The sequence below is a fragment of the Protopterus annectens genome, chromosome 7.part0, assembly GCF_019279795.1.
Source record: "Protopterus annectens isolate FY-2018-M chromosome 7.part0, PAN1.0, whole genome shotgun sequence".
In the NCBI taxonomy this organism is placed as follows: domain Eukaryota; kingdom Metazoa; phylum Chordata; order Ceratodontiformes; family Protopteridae; genus Protopterus; species Protopterus annectens.
In genome coordinates, this window is record NC_056739.1 from 457,871,807 (window position 1) to 457,890,573 (window position 18,767).

The 18,767-nt window shown below is 45.8% G+C and overlaps 1 protein-coding gene across 1 annotated transcript in view; it reads right to left on the reverse strand.

Moving 5' to 3' along the window:
* POLR2A (RNA polymerase II subunit A) overlaps window positions 1-18,767 on the reverse strand; it is a gene marked incomplete in the record, with an annotated part of 2,048,627 nt that overhangs the window by 1,568,646 nt on the left and 461,214 nt on the right. Inside the window, 1 exon segment of the mRNA XM_044077036.1 lies at window positions 13,726-13,936. Coding sequence (XP_043932971.1) covers window positions 13,726-13,936 — 211 coding nt within the window.

Below are 18,767 nucleotides of genomic sequence, written 5' to 3' on the forward strand. Positions count from 1 at the left end.
GACTTTTTCATGTTGACTGTGTATCCCAGGGCTTGCAGTAGTTGTATAACGTTTTCCAAATCTTTTGTTAATTTGGTCTTGTTATCCGCTTGTATTGGGCAGTCGTCCAGGTATGGATAAATCTGAATTCCCTGAAGCCTGCAATGAGCAATTACTGATGCCAGGCATTTCATGAATACTCTGGGCGCAGTAGATAAGCCAAAGGGCAATGCTGAGAATTGATAATGCTCTGATCCTGCAAGAAATCTGAGGTATCTTCTGCAATCTGGTCGTATAGGGACGTGCAGGTATCACCAGCCAAGACTCTTTGCCCAGCATGGGAAGAAGTTGCTGTAGGGTCAGCATTTTGAATTTTGGAACAATGAGATGTGTTCAGAGCGGACAGGTCGAGAATAGGTCTCAATTGGTTTTCTTTCCTTGGTACCAGGAAAAGTCTGGAGTAAAATCCTTGCCCTTGTTCCATAGGCGGTACCTTTTCTATAGCTCTCATCCTTAGTAGGTGGTGGATTTGTGCTAGAGCGTTTGTTTTTTGGTTTGGTGGTAGGTTTGGCATTCCTCTCTTTTTTGGTAGAGTGTGGAAGTGAAACCTGTAGCCTTTGTCTATTGTCTGTAAAATCCATTTGTCTCCTGTAATGTAATGCCAGTTTACGGAAAATAAGGCAAGCTTTCCGCCTAAGGGTGCTTGCAGTTGTTCCCTGGTAGGCGGTATCAGAGTCAAGTCATTGTGTCTGTCCTGTGGGAATGGTCGTAGCTAAATCTGTGGCAGTACTTCTCTGGTTGTTAGGCTGCCACCGACGTCCCCTGTAGGCACCTCTGGATTGACCTCTGCCTCTTGGGCGCCTATTTCTGCCTCTGTGTGCTCTGGAGGTGTCTGGAAAGGACCAATTCTTCGAAGGCCAATTTCTACTGAACCTCGGAGGCTGGACCTGTAAGAAATCCTTGACTGTTTGGACAGATTTTGCTTTTTCTTCCACCTTCTTTAGCACTTGCTGTGCAGGGGATCCAAACAAACTGTTTCTCCATGGGAGCATCTAGAAGCTTTGACTTTACATGGTCTGGCAAGGATTGTTCTTTTAACCAGGCATGCCTTCTAATCACTGTTCCAGTCATAGCTGCTCTAAAGGAAGCCTCCAGTGCATCATAGCCGCATTTTAAGGAATGATTACTGACCTGCTGAGTTATGTACCAAATCCTGAAGGGACTTGCGGTCTATAGGTTCAGGAGAGGACAGTTTTTTATTTATCTGGTCTAACAAATTCCTGATACTGAATCATGTGGAATTGACAGTTTAGGGCCCTAGCCAAAAGAGTAGCAGAAGTATAAACTTTTTTACCCCATCTCTCTAATGCTCTAGATTCTTTCAGAGGGGAGGGGGTTTTTGGCAGAGGCAGCTGCTACAGCTTTGGGGCCCTGTGAAATGGTTTCAGGATCTGCAATAGGAGCCTTATACAAGTGAAAGTGTGTGTCCGGGACCCTGTAATATCTGTCGGGCTTGGCAGGGGCCGGGGGAAGAGAGTCAGGGGCAGTACAGGCATCATTATAAGCATCATCAACAACTGTAAGTACTGGAGGAATGGCTAAAGGCCTATGCTGTGGTAAATGTAAAAAGGTCCTTAGCCTTTTCCTTGAATCTGAAAAATCCTGGCCCTGCCATTGAAAATGCTCTCTCATAGCATGTAAGGTTTCCCCAAACGAAAATTCCTCAGGAGGAAAGGCAGAAGGAATGGAGTCTTCTGCATCAGAATCCTCATAAGGAGAATATGGGCCTTCTGGAGGACCCGAGTTTCCTGAATCATCCGAGGAATAGTCTGTAGAAACAGGATCTGGGGGCTCTGCTCTAGGCCTCTTCTCTGGAGGGGGTTGAGAGGCCCTGTCTGGGTGAGGTTGGGACCCCCTGATCAAAGAAATGAGATCCTCAGCCAAGCTGAGCATTTGGGAACTGGAGGTAGGCCTGTGTGAGGGGGTTTTAGCAGGCAAGGCCTTAGAAGATTTAGCTGCTTTAGCCCTAGAAAAAGCCTCGATAGACATAGATGCAGGGGGCCTAGCAGCTCCACGTGCAGGAGTAGATATGTCTAAAGGAATAGTATCTGATAAATCCTGGGTGCCTGCTACAGCAGGGGTAATTTCAGTAGCGGATTCAGCCATGTTGTGTGAGGCCTCGGCTATCGGAAGGAAGCTTTCGGCCGAAGGAAGAACCGCGAGTGTCTGTCCTTTTCCTTACGCTTTTTAGCTAATTGCGAAGTCGGAGTCTCCGACGGCATTTTGTAAGCAAAAGCGGGACCAAAAAACTCCTCTGCAAACTCCGACCGACGTCTAAGTGTCCGTCGGTTGAAGGAAGCACAGGCTAGACAAGCTGATACGTCGTGGTCTGGGCCTAAGCAAGGAAGGCAGTATGAGTGGAAATCCTTATGAGGTATTTGTTTCCCATAAGTTAAACAATTTACTTTTTCTGACATCGGCTGAGGCAAGAAAGAGTCCCCAACGGGGTACTTAGCTTTTTAGAAGTCTTCGGTAGTAGAAATCTCTGGATCTGACCGACCGGCACTTGCGAACAGCTTCTGCTTCGGGCACCGCGCGGCAAGAAAGACTGAGGAAAATGGCGTCGGCTGATGCCTTTATACCCAATTCACAGCAGCAATGACGTTGGGTGAAGTGCGACATCAGCCAAGGCCAGACCCAGACTTTGGAATCCGGCCGACCGAAGGGCTGCCTGAGGCAGGACAACCCATATGTTAGGACTGCAGATGCATCCTTGAAGGACATTCTTGTCCCTTTTCCTCTTCCGGTACCAGTTGAATAGCCCCCCATGCTTGAGAGAAAGTACTAGTTTTTGGGCCTCTGCCCACTGATTTGGGGTATATGTCCAGCCACCTTCTTGGTGTTGGCAATGTGTGGAAGTGAAATTTGTATCCCTGTGACACTATTTAAAACTCATTTGTTCTGGGTAATGAGTTCCCAGTTTTTTGTATAAAGAGCAATCTCCCCCCCCCCCCCCCAAAGGGGCAGTCAGTTGATAAGTGCTTGGAAATTATAAACCGAAGTCATTGAGACAGTTTACCATGGGGGGGGGGGGGGTGTCATTACTCTGATTTGGAAATGGAGGTCCCCCCACTGCTTGGTCCTGTGTGTCCCCTGGGGCTACAACCTGGGGCTTTTGCTGTCTGGATTTGGCTCAAGACCTGGAAGGGGCTGAACAAGACCAATTCTTAGAGGGCCAGTGCCTACTAAATCTAGGAGGCTGAACGTGCAAGAAATATTTAACAGTTTGCATAGATTTAGCTTCATCTTCCATCTTTTTAAGAACTTCCTCAGCCTTGTTGCCAAACAGGCAGTCCTGATTTAAGGTAGCATCCAACAATTTAGCTTTAACATGATCAGGCAAGGATTGCTCCTTTAGCCAAGCATGCCTTCTGAGCACAGACCCAGTAACAGGAGCCCTGCAAAAGGCCTCTAATGAATCAAAACCACATTGCAAAGTAGGTTTTCCAACTTGTTCAGTAGAATGCATTAAATCCTGTAATTCTTTATTTTGCACACAGTCAGGAATCAACATAATTTTCTGTTTAAGCAATCCAATAACATGTTGCTGATACTTTAACATATGAAACTGGCAGTTTAAAGCCCTAATGGCCAAGGCTGCAGAAGTGTAAACCTTCTTACCCCATCTATCCAGCGCCCTGGAGTCTTTATCAGAAGGGGTAGGATTTTTAGCAGTAGAAGCCTTAATGCCCTTGGGCCCCTGTGAAAAAGTCTCTGGATCCGCAATAGGATTTTTAAAAAGGAACTTGTGTTACTCTGGGACCCTGTAATATCAGTCAGGTTTTCTGGGAGCAGGAGGCAAGGAATCAGGGGCCAAACTAGATTCTGAAAAGCATCATCAACAATGTCTAGTACAGGAGGAAGAGCCAAAGGCCTATGCTTAGGTGATGTGTCTTTCAGCTTTTCCCGGTTAGGGGTCGCCACAGCGGAACTCCGGTCCGCTAATGATTGGTAGTGGATTTTTACGTGCCAAGTTACCAGCCCTGACACACAACCTTCAACGACGGTACGCCCATTCACGCATGTCTCCAAGCAAAAGACGCTCTAGCTGAGAATCAAACCGGACAGCATCTGACTGAGGCGATAACGCTACCGCAGCACCATCAAGGCCTATGCTTAGGTAGGAGTAAGAAATCCCTAAGCCTCTTTTTTGAATCAGAAAAATCCTGGCTTTCTCAATGGAAATGCTCCCTTAGGGTATACAAGGTTTCCCCAAAAGAAAAATCCTCTGGAGGGGAAGCAGGGGGAATGGAGTCCTCTGCATCAGAATCCTCAAGTAGATAAGGGCAAATCCAGATCAGAAGAATCTGATAAAACAGAATCCTGGTCAGAAGATTCATAAACAACTTCAGTCCTAGGCCTCTTAGAAAGGGGGGGGGGGGTTGGCTACCCCTGATTAGAGTCATTAAATCTTCAGCCATTCTTATTTGCTTTTTAGGCATAGAGGCCTGAGCATGTGGCCTAGGCGTTTTTTTAGGCATGGTTCGAGATTTAGGCCTAAGTGAAGGAGACGTCTGTTTAATATGCAAGTCAGTAGGCCTGAATACACCCTCAGAAGCTGATGCCTGCAAAGCGGCGCTGGACCCATCCAAGGTAGAGATATCCACAGGTTCCATAGTTGAAGCATCTCGCGGCATACTGGACTCAGAATGGGTCTCAGTAGAGGCCTGCGAATCAGAAGTAGTGGGCATCAGGGGCTGCGAAAGTGCCTCACTGAGTACCAGCAAACTGGCGACTGGCTTAGAAGCAGCGTCTGCAGTTTTAGACCTCTGCGGCTTGTCTCTACCTGCGTTTTTTCGGAATCCCAGTAGTCGGATGGCTAACAGACATTTCTGGATAATTAAACAGACAACCGAAATAAGAGGTGAAAATATACAGATAGTATGCTGATTAAATAAAGCACAAAACAGACAGCAAGGTACGTCGTGGTCAGGGCCTAGGCAAGGAATACAGTACAAATGAAAATTGAGGTATTCGCTTTCCACAAGTAATGCAATTACTGACTTTTACTGACATCGGTAAGGAGCAAGAAAAGAAAAAAAGTTTCCCCAAAGGGGTACTTAGCTTTAGTTGAAGACTTCAGTTCTGAAACTCGAAAATGAAAATTTCAGGAGTTGGCCGAACGGCACTTGCAAACTGCTTCTGCTTCGGGCACAGTAAGAAAGACTGGGGTAATGGCATCTGCTGCATGTTTTATACCCCTGACTACCTGACATCATAGAAGGGACAGCAACCGACGCAGGACCCAAGACTTTGTTAATCAGGCCGACTGAGGGCTACGTGCAAACAGATAACCCAATATGTAATGACTGCAACAGTGAAACACGAACATCTGACGTGCACGTAAGCTTCTTTTAAGTCTAGGGTTGCCAGCCAGGCATCCTTGGCTAGCATAGGAAGCAGCTGTTGGAGAGTTAGCATTCTGAATTTTGGAACCACCAGAAAGGTGTTAATAGATAAATCCAGGATAAGACGCCAGGAGTTCTCTTTTCTGGGAACCAGGAACAGTCTTGAATAGAAACCTTGCCCCCTTTGTTCTTTTGGGACAGGTTGAATAGACTGAGAGAAAGTACTTATTTTTGGGCCTCCGCCCACTGGTTTGTGGGGAGGTCTGACCATCCACTTAAGGTTGGGAGTAAGTTGAAGTGGAATCTGTAGGGAAACAATGTTTAAAACCCATTTGTCTTGGGTAATGTATTTTGCATGCAGGGCGAGTTTTCCTCCTAAAGGTGCAAGTACTTGAGCAAGGCATGGGGGAGTTAAGGATAAGTCATTGTGCAAGTTTACCATAGGGGGTGGCTTACTACTCCCTGTTTTGGACGTGGGAGCACCCTACTGCTTAGATCTGTGCATAAGCAGAGACTGAAGTCTTGGGGGATTTGCTGCCCCTGGGTTTGGACTGAAGGCCTGGAAGGGACTGGAAAGCACCAGTTCTTTGAAAGCCAATGCCTACTAAATCTAGGTGGTTGTACTTGTAAGAAATCTTTAACAGTTTGCATAGATTTAGCTTCCTCCTCCATCCTTCTGAGAACTACTTCTGCTTTATTGCCAAACAGGCGCACTTAGTTTAAGGGTGCATCCAGTAATTTTGCTTTGACATGATCTGGCAAGTTTTGTTTAAGCCAGGCATGCCTTCTAAGAACAGACCCAGTGACAAGAGCCCTACAAGATGCTTTTAAGGCATCAAAATCACACTACAAATTATATTTACCAACTTGGTCAGCAGAATGCATTAGCCCTTGTAAAGCTGTGTTCTGCACAGTCAAGAATAATCATTTTCTGTTTAATTAGCCCCATAAAATGCTGCTGATACTTTAGTACTTACAGTAGTAGCCATAATGCCTTTTGCTCCTTGGGAAGTGGTCTCTGGAGCCACAGTAGGATTCTTGAAAAGGAATTTGAGAGTCAGGTACTCTATAGTACCGGTCAGGTTTCCTGGCAGCTGGAGGCAAAGTATCCAGGGTAAGGCTGGATTCCAAGAAATCATCTACAATCTCTAGAACAGGAGGGATAGCTAGAGGCATGTGCTGAGGCAGGTTTAAAAAAATTCCCCAGAGTCTCTTTTGGGCTGAGAGTAGTCCCGTCTTTCCCTGTGGAAATGCTCCAAGGGTATGCAGGGTTTCACCAAAAGAAAAATATTCTGGAGGGGAAACAGAGGGAATGGAATCCTCTGCATCAGAATCCTCACAGGTAGATAAGGGTATGTCCCGGTAGTCAGAAGAAACAGATATCAGATTCCTGATCAGAAGAATCAGAAGGAAAATCAGTTCTACGCCTCTGAGGGGGAAGGCTGGCTTCCCCTAATTAAGGTAATAAGGCCTTCAGCCATTCTAATCATTTGATTTTGAGGCCTGTGGGCCTGAGAATGCGCTTTGGTCGTTGGTTTCCTAGGTGTAGTGCAAACTTTAGGCCTGAGAAGTTCAGTATTTTTGGTCTGAAATGAAGCAGTCTGTTTAATACGAAAATCTGTAGGCCTGAATAAACCATCAGAAGCCGGTGCCTGCACAGCGGCTCAGGACCCATCCAAGGAAGGGACATCTGCAGGTTCCATAGTCGAAGCATCTCGCAGCATACCTCCGAATACCTTGCAGGACTCTGAATGGGTCTCAGTAGAGGCCTGCAAACCTGTAGAAGCAGGTATCAGGGGCTGTGAAAGCGCATCACTGAGTACCGGCGGACTGGCGACTAGCTTAACAGTAGCGCCGGTTGTAGTTTTAGACCCACGCAGTGTCTTTATCCTTACATTTTTTCAGATCTGTAGTCGGATGGCTTACCAATGCCATTTCAGAGTATGGAGATTGAGAGCGAAAGTATTTAGCTACAAAAATAGCCCGACGGATAGTTTGGGCGTTGAACAAGGCACAAAACCGACAGCGAGGGATGTCATGGTCTGGGCCTAAACAGATGATGCAGTAAGAATGAAAATCTGAGGTATTTGCTTTCCTCAGGCAAGACCATTATTAATGGTTTCAGACATCGATTAGAGCAAGAAAAAAGGATCCCCAATGGGGTACTTTTAGAAGACTTCAGGTTTGAAACTCTAATTACGAAAAGTTCAGGAGTCTGCCGACTACACTTGCGAAATGCTTCGAGCACCACATGGCAAGAAAGACTTGTGTAATGGCATTGGCTGCATGTTTTATACCCCTGACGTCATGGAAGAAGCAACAGCCGACACAGTAATCACAAGACTCTGGTATTCAGACCGGCTGAAGGCTACCTGCAGGCAAATAACCCAAATGTGATGACTGCAACAGTGAAACACGAAGAACATCTGATGGTGCATAGAGCCTGCCCTGAAACATAGCTATTTCCTGCAAGACTCCCTTATGGGGATGTGCAGAAAAGCTTCTTTTAAGTCTAGGGTGACTAACCAGGCATCCTTGGCTAGCATAGGAGTAAGCTGTTGCAGTGTAAGCATTTTGAATTTTGGGACCATCAGAAAGGTGTTGGGAATTGACAGATCCAGGATAGGGTGTCAAGAGCTCTTTTCTGGAACAGGATGAATAGCCCTGATATGGAGAAGGGAAAATACTTGCTTTTGAGCCTCTGGCCACCGTTTTGGAGGAAGGTCTGGCAACCGCTTGGGGTTGGGCAGTGAGTGGAAGTAGAATCTGTATCCCTGGGATACATTGTTTAGAACCCATCAGTCCTGAGTAATGAACATGCAGTTTTTTGCATGAAGAGCAAGTTTTCCTCCTAGGGGTGCAAGTACTTGGGCATGGCTGGGAAGGATAATTGCAAAGTTATTGTGAACTTTTTCCATAAGGGGGTAGCTTACCACTGTTTGTGAGGTGGGAACACTGCACTGTTTAGATCTCTGCATACCTTGACACTGTAGTCTTGGTGGTCTGTTTCCCCTAGGTTTGGACTGAAGGCCTGGGAGGGACTGGAAAGGACCAGTTTTTTTGAAGGCCAATGCCTACTGAATCTAGGTGGCTGCACCTGTAAGAAATCAAGTTTGCATAGATTTTGCTTTTTCTTCCACCTTTTTAAGAACGTCTGCTTTTGTGCCAAACAATCCTAATTTAATGGGGCATCTAGTAATTTTGCTTTGACATGGTCTGGCAGACTTGTCCCTTCAGCCAAGCATGCCTTCTCAGTACAGACCCAGTGACAGCAGCCCTGCAAGATGCTTCTAAGGCATCAAATGTGCACTGCAAAGTATGTTTACTAACTTCGTTTGCAGAATGCATCAACTCTTGTAAATCTATTTTCTGCAATCTGGAAGTAACACCATTTTTTGTTTAATTAGTTCCATAATATGTTGCTGGTACTTCAACATGTGAAACTGGCAATTCAAAGCCCTGATGACAAGAGTTGCAGAGGTATATACCTTCTTACCCCATCTGTCTACAGCTCTAGAATCCCTGTCTGAAGGGGTAGGGTTTTTGGCTGTAGTAGCCTTAATGCCTTTAGGTCCCTGGGAAATGGTCTTTTGATCCGCAGTAGGATTCTTAGAGAAATTTGTGGGAGTCACTGTGTAGTACCGGTCAGGTTTTCTAGGAGCTGGTGGTAAAGTGTCAGTATTAAGACTGGAAGGGGATACAGCTAAAGGCCTATGCTGAGGCAAATCTAAAAATTCCCCAAGTCTCATTTTGGACTGATGATAGTCCTGGCATTCCCCGCGGAAATGCTTAGAGTAGGCAAGGTTTCACCAAAAGAAAAATCCTCTGAGGGGAAGGCAGAGGGAATGGATTTCCCTGCATCTGAATCCTCATAGGTAGATATGGGTATGTCCTGGTAATCAGAAGGGTCAGAATCATCGGATTCCTGGTTTGTAGAATCTGAAAGAAATTCATTTCTTAGTCTTAGCAAGGAAGGCTGGCTTCCCCTAATTAGAATAAGGTCTTAAGCCATTCTAAGCATTTGTTTTTGTGGCATGAGAGCTTGAGCATGTGCTTTGGACATCAGTTTTCTAGGCGTAGTGCAAACTCTGGGTCGGAGAAACTCAGATTTAGTTAAAAATTAAGGTGTCTGTTTAATACAAAAATCGGTAGGTCAGAATACACCCTTCAGAAGCCAGTGCCTGCACAGCGGCTCTGGAAAAGGTAGAGAAATCCGCAGGTTCCATATTCGAAGCATCTCGTGGCATACCGGTCTCTGAATGGGTCTCAGCAGAGGCCTGTGAATCTGTAGAAGTGGGCATCAGGGGCTGCAAAGGCTCCATAGTACTAGTGGACTGGCAACTAGCTTAGCAGAAGCGTCGTCGGCAGTTTTTGACCTATGCAGTCTGTGTCTCTGTGCTTTTCTGGAAGATTGGTAGTCTGATGGCTTACTGAAGCCATTTCGGAAAACTGAGAACAAGAGCGAAAGAATTTAGCTACAAAAATACCCAGACGACGAATGGCTCATGCATTAAACAAGGCACAAAACTGACAGTGAGGGACGATGTGTTCTGGGCCTAAACAGGTGACGCAGTAAGAATGAAAATCTCCAAGGTATTTGCTTTCCACAGGCAAGAATTTTTTCTGACAGTGGTTAGAGCAAGGAAAAAAGAATCCCCAACGGGGTACTTCGTTTAGAAGACTTCAGGTTTGAAACTCAAAAAACAAAAGTTTCAGGTAGAGGCCGACTAGCACTTGTGAACTGCTTCTGCTTCGGGCTCCTCGGTAATAAAGATAGGTTACTGGCATCTGCTGCCAGTTTTTATACCCCCGCCGACCTGACATCAGTCCTGGAGCGACAGCATTCGATGCAGAAATACTATGTCACTGGTATTCGGGTCGACTGAGGGCTACCGGCATGCAGATAACCAAAGTGTGATGACTGCAACAGTGAAACACTAAGAACATCCACTGACATGTCAAGGTAGCACAGGGTTGGTGGAGTCCATCAGTCCTAGGATCCTGAGAAATTGCCTTGGTGACAAGTGGTGTAGGGAAAGGATAAGGTCTGAGAGCTCCTGAGCCTTTTGGAGAGAAGAGATCATTCTGTTTGGAATCGGCACAAAAAAAAAAAGCATCTTGAGATGGAGTGAGGGTAGATTTTTTTGAAAGTGATAGTGAATCCTGGACATAGGATGGTAATGGCTGAGCTGAGATTCAACAGCTCCTCTGGGGAGTTTGCCTAGAACAGGATGTTGTCCAGGTAAGGCAACATTTGAATGCTCTGGAGTCTGCAGAAAGCAACCACTGGAGCTAAACATTGTGAAGACTCTGGGCTGTAATGGCAAGGCTGAGAACTGAAAATGCCAGGATACCAGAGAGAAATGCAGAAATTTCCTCAACTTGGGATGGATGGGATGTTAATAGGTGTTTTTGATGTCTATAGACACCAGAAAGGCCTGTGGGAGTACCAGAGTAAAGTGTCTAAAGGGTGAGCATTTTGAAGGAGTGTACCTTTAGGAAGGTGTTTAGGAAAAACAGGTCTAGGATGCATCTCCATGGGCCTTCCTTTCTGGGAACCAGGAACATGCGACAGTAGAAGCTTGTTCCCTTTTCGTCTGTGAAAACCCACCATATTGCTGTTTAACAGATCTGTCAATACTTTGGGAAAGAGAAATCGGATATACAGGAAGTTGTGAGATACCCCTGAAAGGGGGCACTTTGTGCCAAGTCATGATGTACAGGACCCAGGTGTCTTATGTTACGGATTCCCAGATGGGAAGGGAAAGGGACAGGCTTAGGGAGACTGGAGGGGTACTGTAAGTGAGTCTTGAGAAGTCAGGAAGAACCTGCTCCATCAGGAAAAGGCTGCTTGGCAGCATGGGAAGCAGAGGTAGCAGAGGTAGCCGAGAAGTAATGAGATTTCTTGCTCCCCTTGGAGGGCTTGGGTTGGGTGGGCAAGGATTGCCTGCGGAAGATCAGTTTAGGACAGTTCCTGTGAAATTTAGGAACTGGAGAGACCAGAACGTTTGAAGACTTAATTCCTTGCTCTTTTCCTGCAGTGACTTGAAAGTCAGCTGAAGATTTAACAAAAAAGGCTGAGCTGTCAAAGGGACCATACATGACCTTCTCCTTGATGTCCTCAGGGAGGGGATGAAGCCTCAACTAGACAAACCTTCTCAGTGCTGAAGCAGCATCTGCAGTTCTGAAGGTACCCTCAACAGGCATCACAGCTGCAGTTCTGAAGGTACCCTCAACAGGCATCACAGCTGCATTTAATGGAGTCAGGTCACCTGAGAGAATGCAGCAATTAGGGAAGCGGTAAAGGCTTTATATTTCTGAGTCTGGCATATCAAATACAATTTGATAATTGTGAGGCGAGTTCCATAGAATAGTCATATGCATTTGGTAATTCAAAGCCCTGAAGGCTAAAGAAGCTGAAGTGTAGATTTTCTTCCCCAACCTCTCTGCCAACTGTCTTTATCAGAGAAGAGGAGGGAAGTGGAAGGAAGGGATCTCTAGGCCTTGTCAGAGGCTACGGAGGTAAGACTGGTCTGCCACAGGTACCTCAAATAGAAAATTAGTCTTGAGGCAGTTTACATCTGTCCAGCTTCTTGGAGGACAAAGGTTGGGAGTCAGGGTGCAGGGAAGTGGAAACAAAAGGCATCTAGAAAGGCAGGAATAATCAGAGGGATTGCTGAGGGGCTAGGGGTCTCCACCTGGAGGAGGTCATAATATCACTCTTGTACCTCTGACATTTGTGAACTTTCCCATTTAAAATGGTCTCATTTTTTGAAGGATCTCCCCGAATTAGATATTTATAGGAGAGTCTGTCCCATTAGTCTTTCTTGGGGAAGCATAGTCTAATGAAGAACTTGTGAGGAGTAGACTAAGAAATCCCTGTCCTCAGAGGAAGAATCTTCCTCTGAAGTAGGTCACTAGGAGAGAGGGGGAAGGGGCCCAAAAGGAAGACCTCAGGGCCAACAGGCCTTGACCAATCCCTGGGCAACATTTTGCCACTCAGACTTTGGAGGAGATGAGGAATGTTTGGTTTTCTGCTTTTTCTTAGGAGTATCCATCTGGTGTAAATTAGGGGGACCAAATGTAGGCCTGCACTCAAGCGCATCTCAGTAGACTTCTTCCCTCACTAAGGTCCGTGCGATTCCTCTAAGCCCTTCTGACAGAATGAGCCTTGGTTCACCATGGACATCGGCATCTGATGTCTGAGTCCTCCCTGGATGTGCTGACATCCAGTTCTAAGGCAGCCTGTAAAACTGGCTCTGCCTTAGGATCCAGATCCAAAGGGGAGCATGTCTCCAGGCTATCGTTGGCTTCGATAGAGACGTCCGTGGAGAGAGTTGCAGCTTCAGCTTGGGGACCAGGTCTTTTGGCCCTCTGCTTGGCAGGCTCAGTTGTCGGGCCAGAAGAACCCTCCATCCAGTCACGCTTTTGGCAATAATTTTCAGGTGCTGCTTTTCTAAGTATATAGCAAGGGACAAAAGTCTGCTGTGAAGGGTCTTTGGGATGAAGGACCGGCAGATATAACAGTTTTTATGGTCTTGGTGGAGTCCAAGATATAAAAAGGCACTGAGTGACTATCCTTGTGTGGAATAAGTCTTCCACATTCATATTTCCCCTTCTTGGATGACATTAACTAAGCAAAAATAAAAACAGCAGCAATAGATACAAAGGTTCCCCAATGGGGCACTTACCTTAAATGGAAACTGCGATTCTGGCAGCAGAGCGACATCCAGGACTGGTGATCTGACTGGTGGCAAAAGTTCTGAGGATGGTGCTCATGTAGAGGACTTATGGTCTACATTGGATAGTTGCCTGTGAGACATACCACCCACCCAATAGTAGTAAGACTTTGGTATATTGGCAAACATCTGGTTGCCTAGGCAGTCAACGCCCTCATGTTAAGAATACTGCAACAGAAGAACAGGACATATGGTTCTCCTCACTAAATGCTTATTTCCAGCAAAATGAAATGAATACTCTTGCCCATGTGATGGAACAAAGACACCAGGTTCAAGAACCAGCAAACAAAAATCCAAAACGGTTTGGTGGATCACTTGACAACCTGATTTAATCCCAATCTGAATGGCAGACAGTACTGTAGGCTTCGGTGGAATATCATGCACAAGATTATGTTTGAGAGCAGGCATAAAAGCCAATTGATGACCACACACAAACTATATGCACTAAACTAGAAGTCCAAAGACTGTTAAAAGATTATGTTGAAGATTCAAGTAGACTTGCACACAATTTTAGTAAATACTACAAAAATATAAAAAGAATTAAGTCATCAGCATCCCAATGTTTAACCAGCTACACAGCAACGTTGCAAAATTCTCACCCTATCCATGAAAACGTCCCTTTTTGTGAATTTTCGGACTGCTGTAAGAGTGTCCTGTACAATACCCATAACAGGTCTGTTGGACTGGGGTGTGACTATCATTCTTGGTACCATAGCCAACTCTTGGATCTCTGCTCGTGTCTCTAAGGATTGAGGCAAGTGAAGGTTCATTTCATCTCCGTCAAAGTCTGCATTGTATGGTGTGGTCACACTAAAAGACAGAATGAGAAAAAAATGCAGAATATGGCAACAATTCAGGCACAACAGTGCAAAAGACACCTGTTTTCAATATTAATGTGACAGGATCATGATTTCACTGCATCAAAGATGTACATACACAAGTACAAAGCTAGAACCAAGCTGGTTACAAAAAACAGTTGAAATAATGCAACAGAATGTCAGGCAACTACTACTTCTCTGGTGAATATAATCTTCCAAAAACAGCACCGAAATAAACAGGAAAAAGGGATGCAAGCAATCTACTTTAAATTTAAAATTTAACTGGGCACGTAAAGTTATCCTTTTCAAACATTTCAACAAAGGTCTGAGACAAACCAGTCCAGCTCTGTTGAGCAGTGGAACAGAACCCCCCAGCAACATTCCACATTAGAATCATAGCGCAAGACTTGGATGTGAGGGGAGAAAGTACAATTGTGCACACGTACCATAAATGTAGATGTTAGAGTGCATTCACTGTTGGGCTATCTGCCTGCAGGTAGCCCTCAGGTCGGCCTGAATACCAGAGTCTTGAGATTTCTGCATTGGATGTGGTCTCTTCCAGGACATCAGGTAGTCAGGGGTATAAAACAGACAGCCGATGCCATTACATCAGTCTTTCTTGCCCCAGATGTCAGGAGCCCCCCAAATAGGAAGCAAATATATGGTGTGGAACACCACCAGTAAAAAGTAAACACCCTTGCCATAAAACCTGGCCAGATAGAGGATATGTAGAAAGGAGAAAGAAAAACAGGGGGCTGGAGGGAGGGAATCCAGGACTGCAACAGTGAATACACTCCCAACATTTATGGTAAATGTACACAACTGTACTATGCTCTTCGTGTTTCACTGTTACAGTCATCACACTGGTTGATTCCCAAAGCTGAGGAAGAGTGGAGGCATTCAAGGAATTAGGGCTGGCTAGCAGGCCTTGTAAGACTGCTGTAGCAAATCCAGCTCTGAATTTAGAAACAATGGGTAAGTGGTAATGCTTGGTGAAGGTGTGTACAGAACTCCAGGTTGCAGCTTCCAGAATGTCCCTGGTAGGGACTCCCCTGAGAAATGCTGCAGAGGTGGAAGTAGCCCTAGTGGAATGTGTTCTGATCCCCCGGTAGGTTTTCCATGGTGCTTTTAGCAGAAATGGATACAATGTGCTATTCATTTGGAAATGGTTTGCTTCAATTGGCCTTGCCCTCTGCCCCTGTAGCAAAGCTGTATAGCAGCTGGTCAGATTTTCTGAAAGGTTTAGTCCTGTCAAGGTAGAACCTGAGCTGTCTGTGCACATCCAAGGAGTGCAGGATCCTTTCCCCTTTGAGGATTGGGGAAGAAGGCTGGCAAATGGCTGGCTTGGTTTAGAGCCACACTGGAGACCATCTTGGGCATAAAGGACAGGTTAGTCCTGAAGGAAACCCTGGCAGCATGGAAAATAATGAAGGGTTCCACAACCATTAGCACCTGTAACTCACTCATCTAGCTGAGGTTATGGCTAAAAGCAAGGCTGTTTTCCAAGAAAGGAATTTTAACTCTGATGAAGCCGCAGGTTCAAAGGGGGGAACGTGAGCTTTTCCAGTACAAAGTTAAGGTCCCATGCAGGGGTGAGTGCTCTCCTAGGGGGCCTTAAGTTGTTAGCCCCTCTCAGGAACAGTTTGATGAGAGGGTAAGAATAAGAGGTGGCTCAGTATTATAATGAGTTGAGATGGCACAGGCATGACTCTTAATGGAGAAGGATAGGCCTCTGTGGAGTAGCTCTGCTAGGTAATCAAGGATTTGAGGTAAGGAAGGCATAGCCATGTCCTTTCCTTGCGACAGATTCCAAGAACAATATCTTTTCCACTTTTCAGCACAGGATTTTCTAGTACTAGGCCTTCTGGCCTCAAGAATGACTTCCAGCACCTGCTTGCTGAGGGTTGCTGGTGGAGTATTCAGGGGAATAAGCAAGGCTGCAAGGTTTAGGGTTTGCAGCTATGGATGCAAACTCTGTCCCTCCTGCTGAGACAGCAGGGAAAGGGTCTGATAAAGGTGTCAGGGTGCCACTGTTAGATGCCAGGGTCCCACTGTTAGACTGCATAAGAGTGGATACCAGTGCTGGCGTGGCCAGTCTGGGGCAATAAGAATTGCCCTTGGGCTGTCCTGTCTGGTCTTGAGAGGAGGGGCAGAGGGGGAAGGCATAAATTGAGAGGTTTTCCCATTTGAAGGACAAGGCATCCACCTTCCAGGCCCTGCTGTGAGGCTTCCTGGTGCAAAATTTGCTCAACTGGTGGTTCTAAGGGGAGGCAAAGAGGTCCACCTCCGGTGTCCCCACCTCTGGATTAGAAGGTTGAAGGTATTTGGCTCCAATTTCCACTCTTGTGGGTCCAGGAGATTTCTGCTCAAGTCTGCCAGTGAATTCTGTTTGCCTGGCAGGAATTGAGCTTGTAGATGCACTTGGTTGCTCAAGGCCGTGTTCCACAGGGCCATGGCCAACCTGCAGAGTGGTTAAGAATGGGTTCCCCCCCTGCTTGTTTATGTACCACAACTGTGGTGGTGTCTATCAGCAGCTGTCCTGGAAAGGTTAGGTATTTGAAGGCTGTCAGAGCATACTGTACAGCTAACATCTTTTTGATTGACGTGCAGGAGAATTTGTCCTGGGCTCTACTTTCCCTGCATGCACTTGCCTGCCATGTGAGCCCCCCATGCATAGTCTGATGCATCTGTAGTCAGGATTTGGGTGGCTAGGGGTTGAGTGAAAGGCAGTCCCTTGTTGTGGTTGCATGCTTCTGCCCACCAAAAGAACTCTGCCTTTAGACAAGGAATGATAGGAATGACTGTTTCCAGGTCCTGAGAATGTTGGCACCAAAGACCAAGTACCACTGAAGTTTCCTCATACGCAGTCTTGCATATGGAATTAGCAGAATGCATGAGGCCATGAACGCCAAGACTTCCAGTATTTTCCTTGCAGATAGCTGGGTTTGTGGCCATTTTTTGAAGTAGTTGTTCAAATAAACCTGTTTTTCAGGAGTGAGAAATGCCATCTGGGAAGTTGTGTTTAAGCTTCCTCCCAGGAATACAGTTTTTTGATTGGGCACCAGTTGTGATTTCTTTTTGTTGATGGTGTACCCAAATGAATATGTCTTTTACACATGCAGGTGCTGAATTAGCAATTCCTGACTGTCCGCCTCAATCAGGCAATCGTCCAAGTATGGAAAATGTGGATATTTCTCTGCCTGCAGTACACAATGGCTGGAGCCAGGCACTTTGTGAATACTCTGGGCACAGTAGATAAACCAAAGGGAAGTGCAGAGAACTGATGGTGCATAGAGCCTACCCTGAAGCGTAGATATTTCCTGCAAGACTCCTTTATGGGGATGTGCAGATAAGCTTCTTTTAAGTCTAGGGTGACTAACCAGGCATCCTTGGCTAGCATAGGGAGAGAAGCTGTTGCAGGGTAAAGCATTTTGAATTTTGGGACCAACAGAAAGGTGTTGAGAATTGACAGATCCAGGATTAGGTGCCAAGAGCCCCCTTTTCTGTGCACCAGGAACAGTCTTGAGTAGAAACCCTGTCCCTTTTGTTCTACTGGAACAGGTTGAATGGCCCTGATATTGAGCAGGGAAAGTACTTGCTTTTGAGCCTCTGCCCAATGGTTTGGAGGAAGGTCTGGAAACCTGCTTGGGGTTGGCAGTGAGTGAAAGTAGAATCTGTATCCCAGGGATACAATGTTTAGAAATCCAGTTTTTTTGCATGCAGGGCAAGTTTTCCTCCTAGGGGTGCAAATAGTTGGGCAGGGCTGGGAAGGTAACCGACAAGTCATTGCGAACTTTTACCATAAGGCGGTGGTTTGCCACTCTGTATTTGAGGTGAGTACTTTTAGATCTCTGCATACCCTGAGACTGTAGTCCTGGTGGTCTGGTTTCCCTGGGTTTGGACTGAAGGTCTGGAAGGGGTTGGAAAGGACCAGTTTTAGAAGGCCAATGTCTACTGAATCTACGTGGCTGCACTTGTAAGAATTCTTTACCAGTTTGCATAGATTTAGCTTTTTCTTCCATCTTAAGAACCTCTTCTGCTTTGGTGCCAAACAAACTGTCCTGATTTAAAGGAGTGTCTAGTAATTTTGGATTTGACATGGTCTGGCAAGGTTTGTTCCTCAAGCCAAGCATGCCTTTTTAGTACAGATCCAATAACTGCAGCCCTGCAAGATACTTCTAGGGCATCAAAGCCACACTGCAAAGTATGCTTACTAACTTGTTTTGCAGAATGCATAAACTCTTGTTCATAGGCTGGTACTAGGCTATCAGCCCTAGAGTCTATACAAGCCTAGCCATAATTCCCTGGCTGCTACTTCCCCACACTATTTCCCTATACTCTGCAAATCTTTATTTTCTGCACAATCTGGAAGTAACACCATTTTTTGTTTAATTTGTTCCATAACATGTTGCTGGTACTTCCAAACAAGTGGAACTGGCAATTCAATGCCCTGACGGCAAGAGTTGCAGAGCTATATACCTTCTTATTCTGTCTAAAGCTCTGGAATCCCTGTCTGAAGGAAAAGGGATTTTGGCTGTAGTAGCCTTAATACCTTTAGGCCCCTGGGAATTGGCATCTGGAGCCACAGTAGGATTCTTAAAGACATTTGTGAGAATCTGGTACTCTGTAATACCGGTCAGGTTTTCTAGGGGCCAGTGGTAGAGGGTATGGAGTAAGACTGGATTCCATGAAGACATCTACAACACCCAGGACAGGGTGTATTAGCTAGAGGCCTGTGCTGAGGAAATTAAAAATTCCCAGTCTCTCTTTTTGGACAGAGGATAATCCTGGCATTCCCAGTGGAAATGCTCTTAAAGCATGCA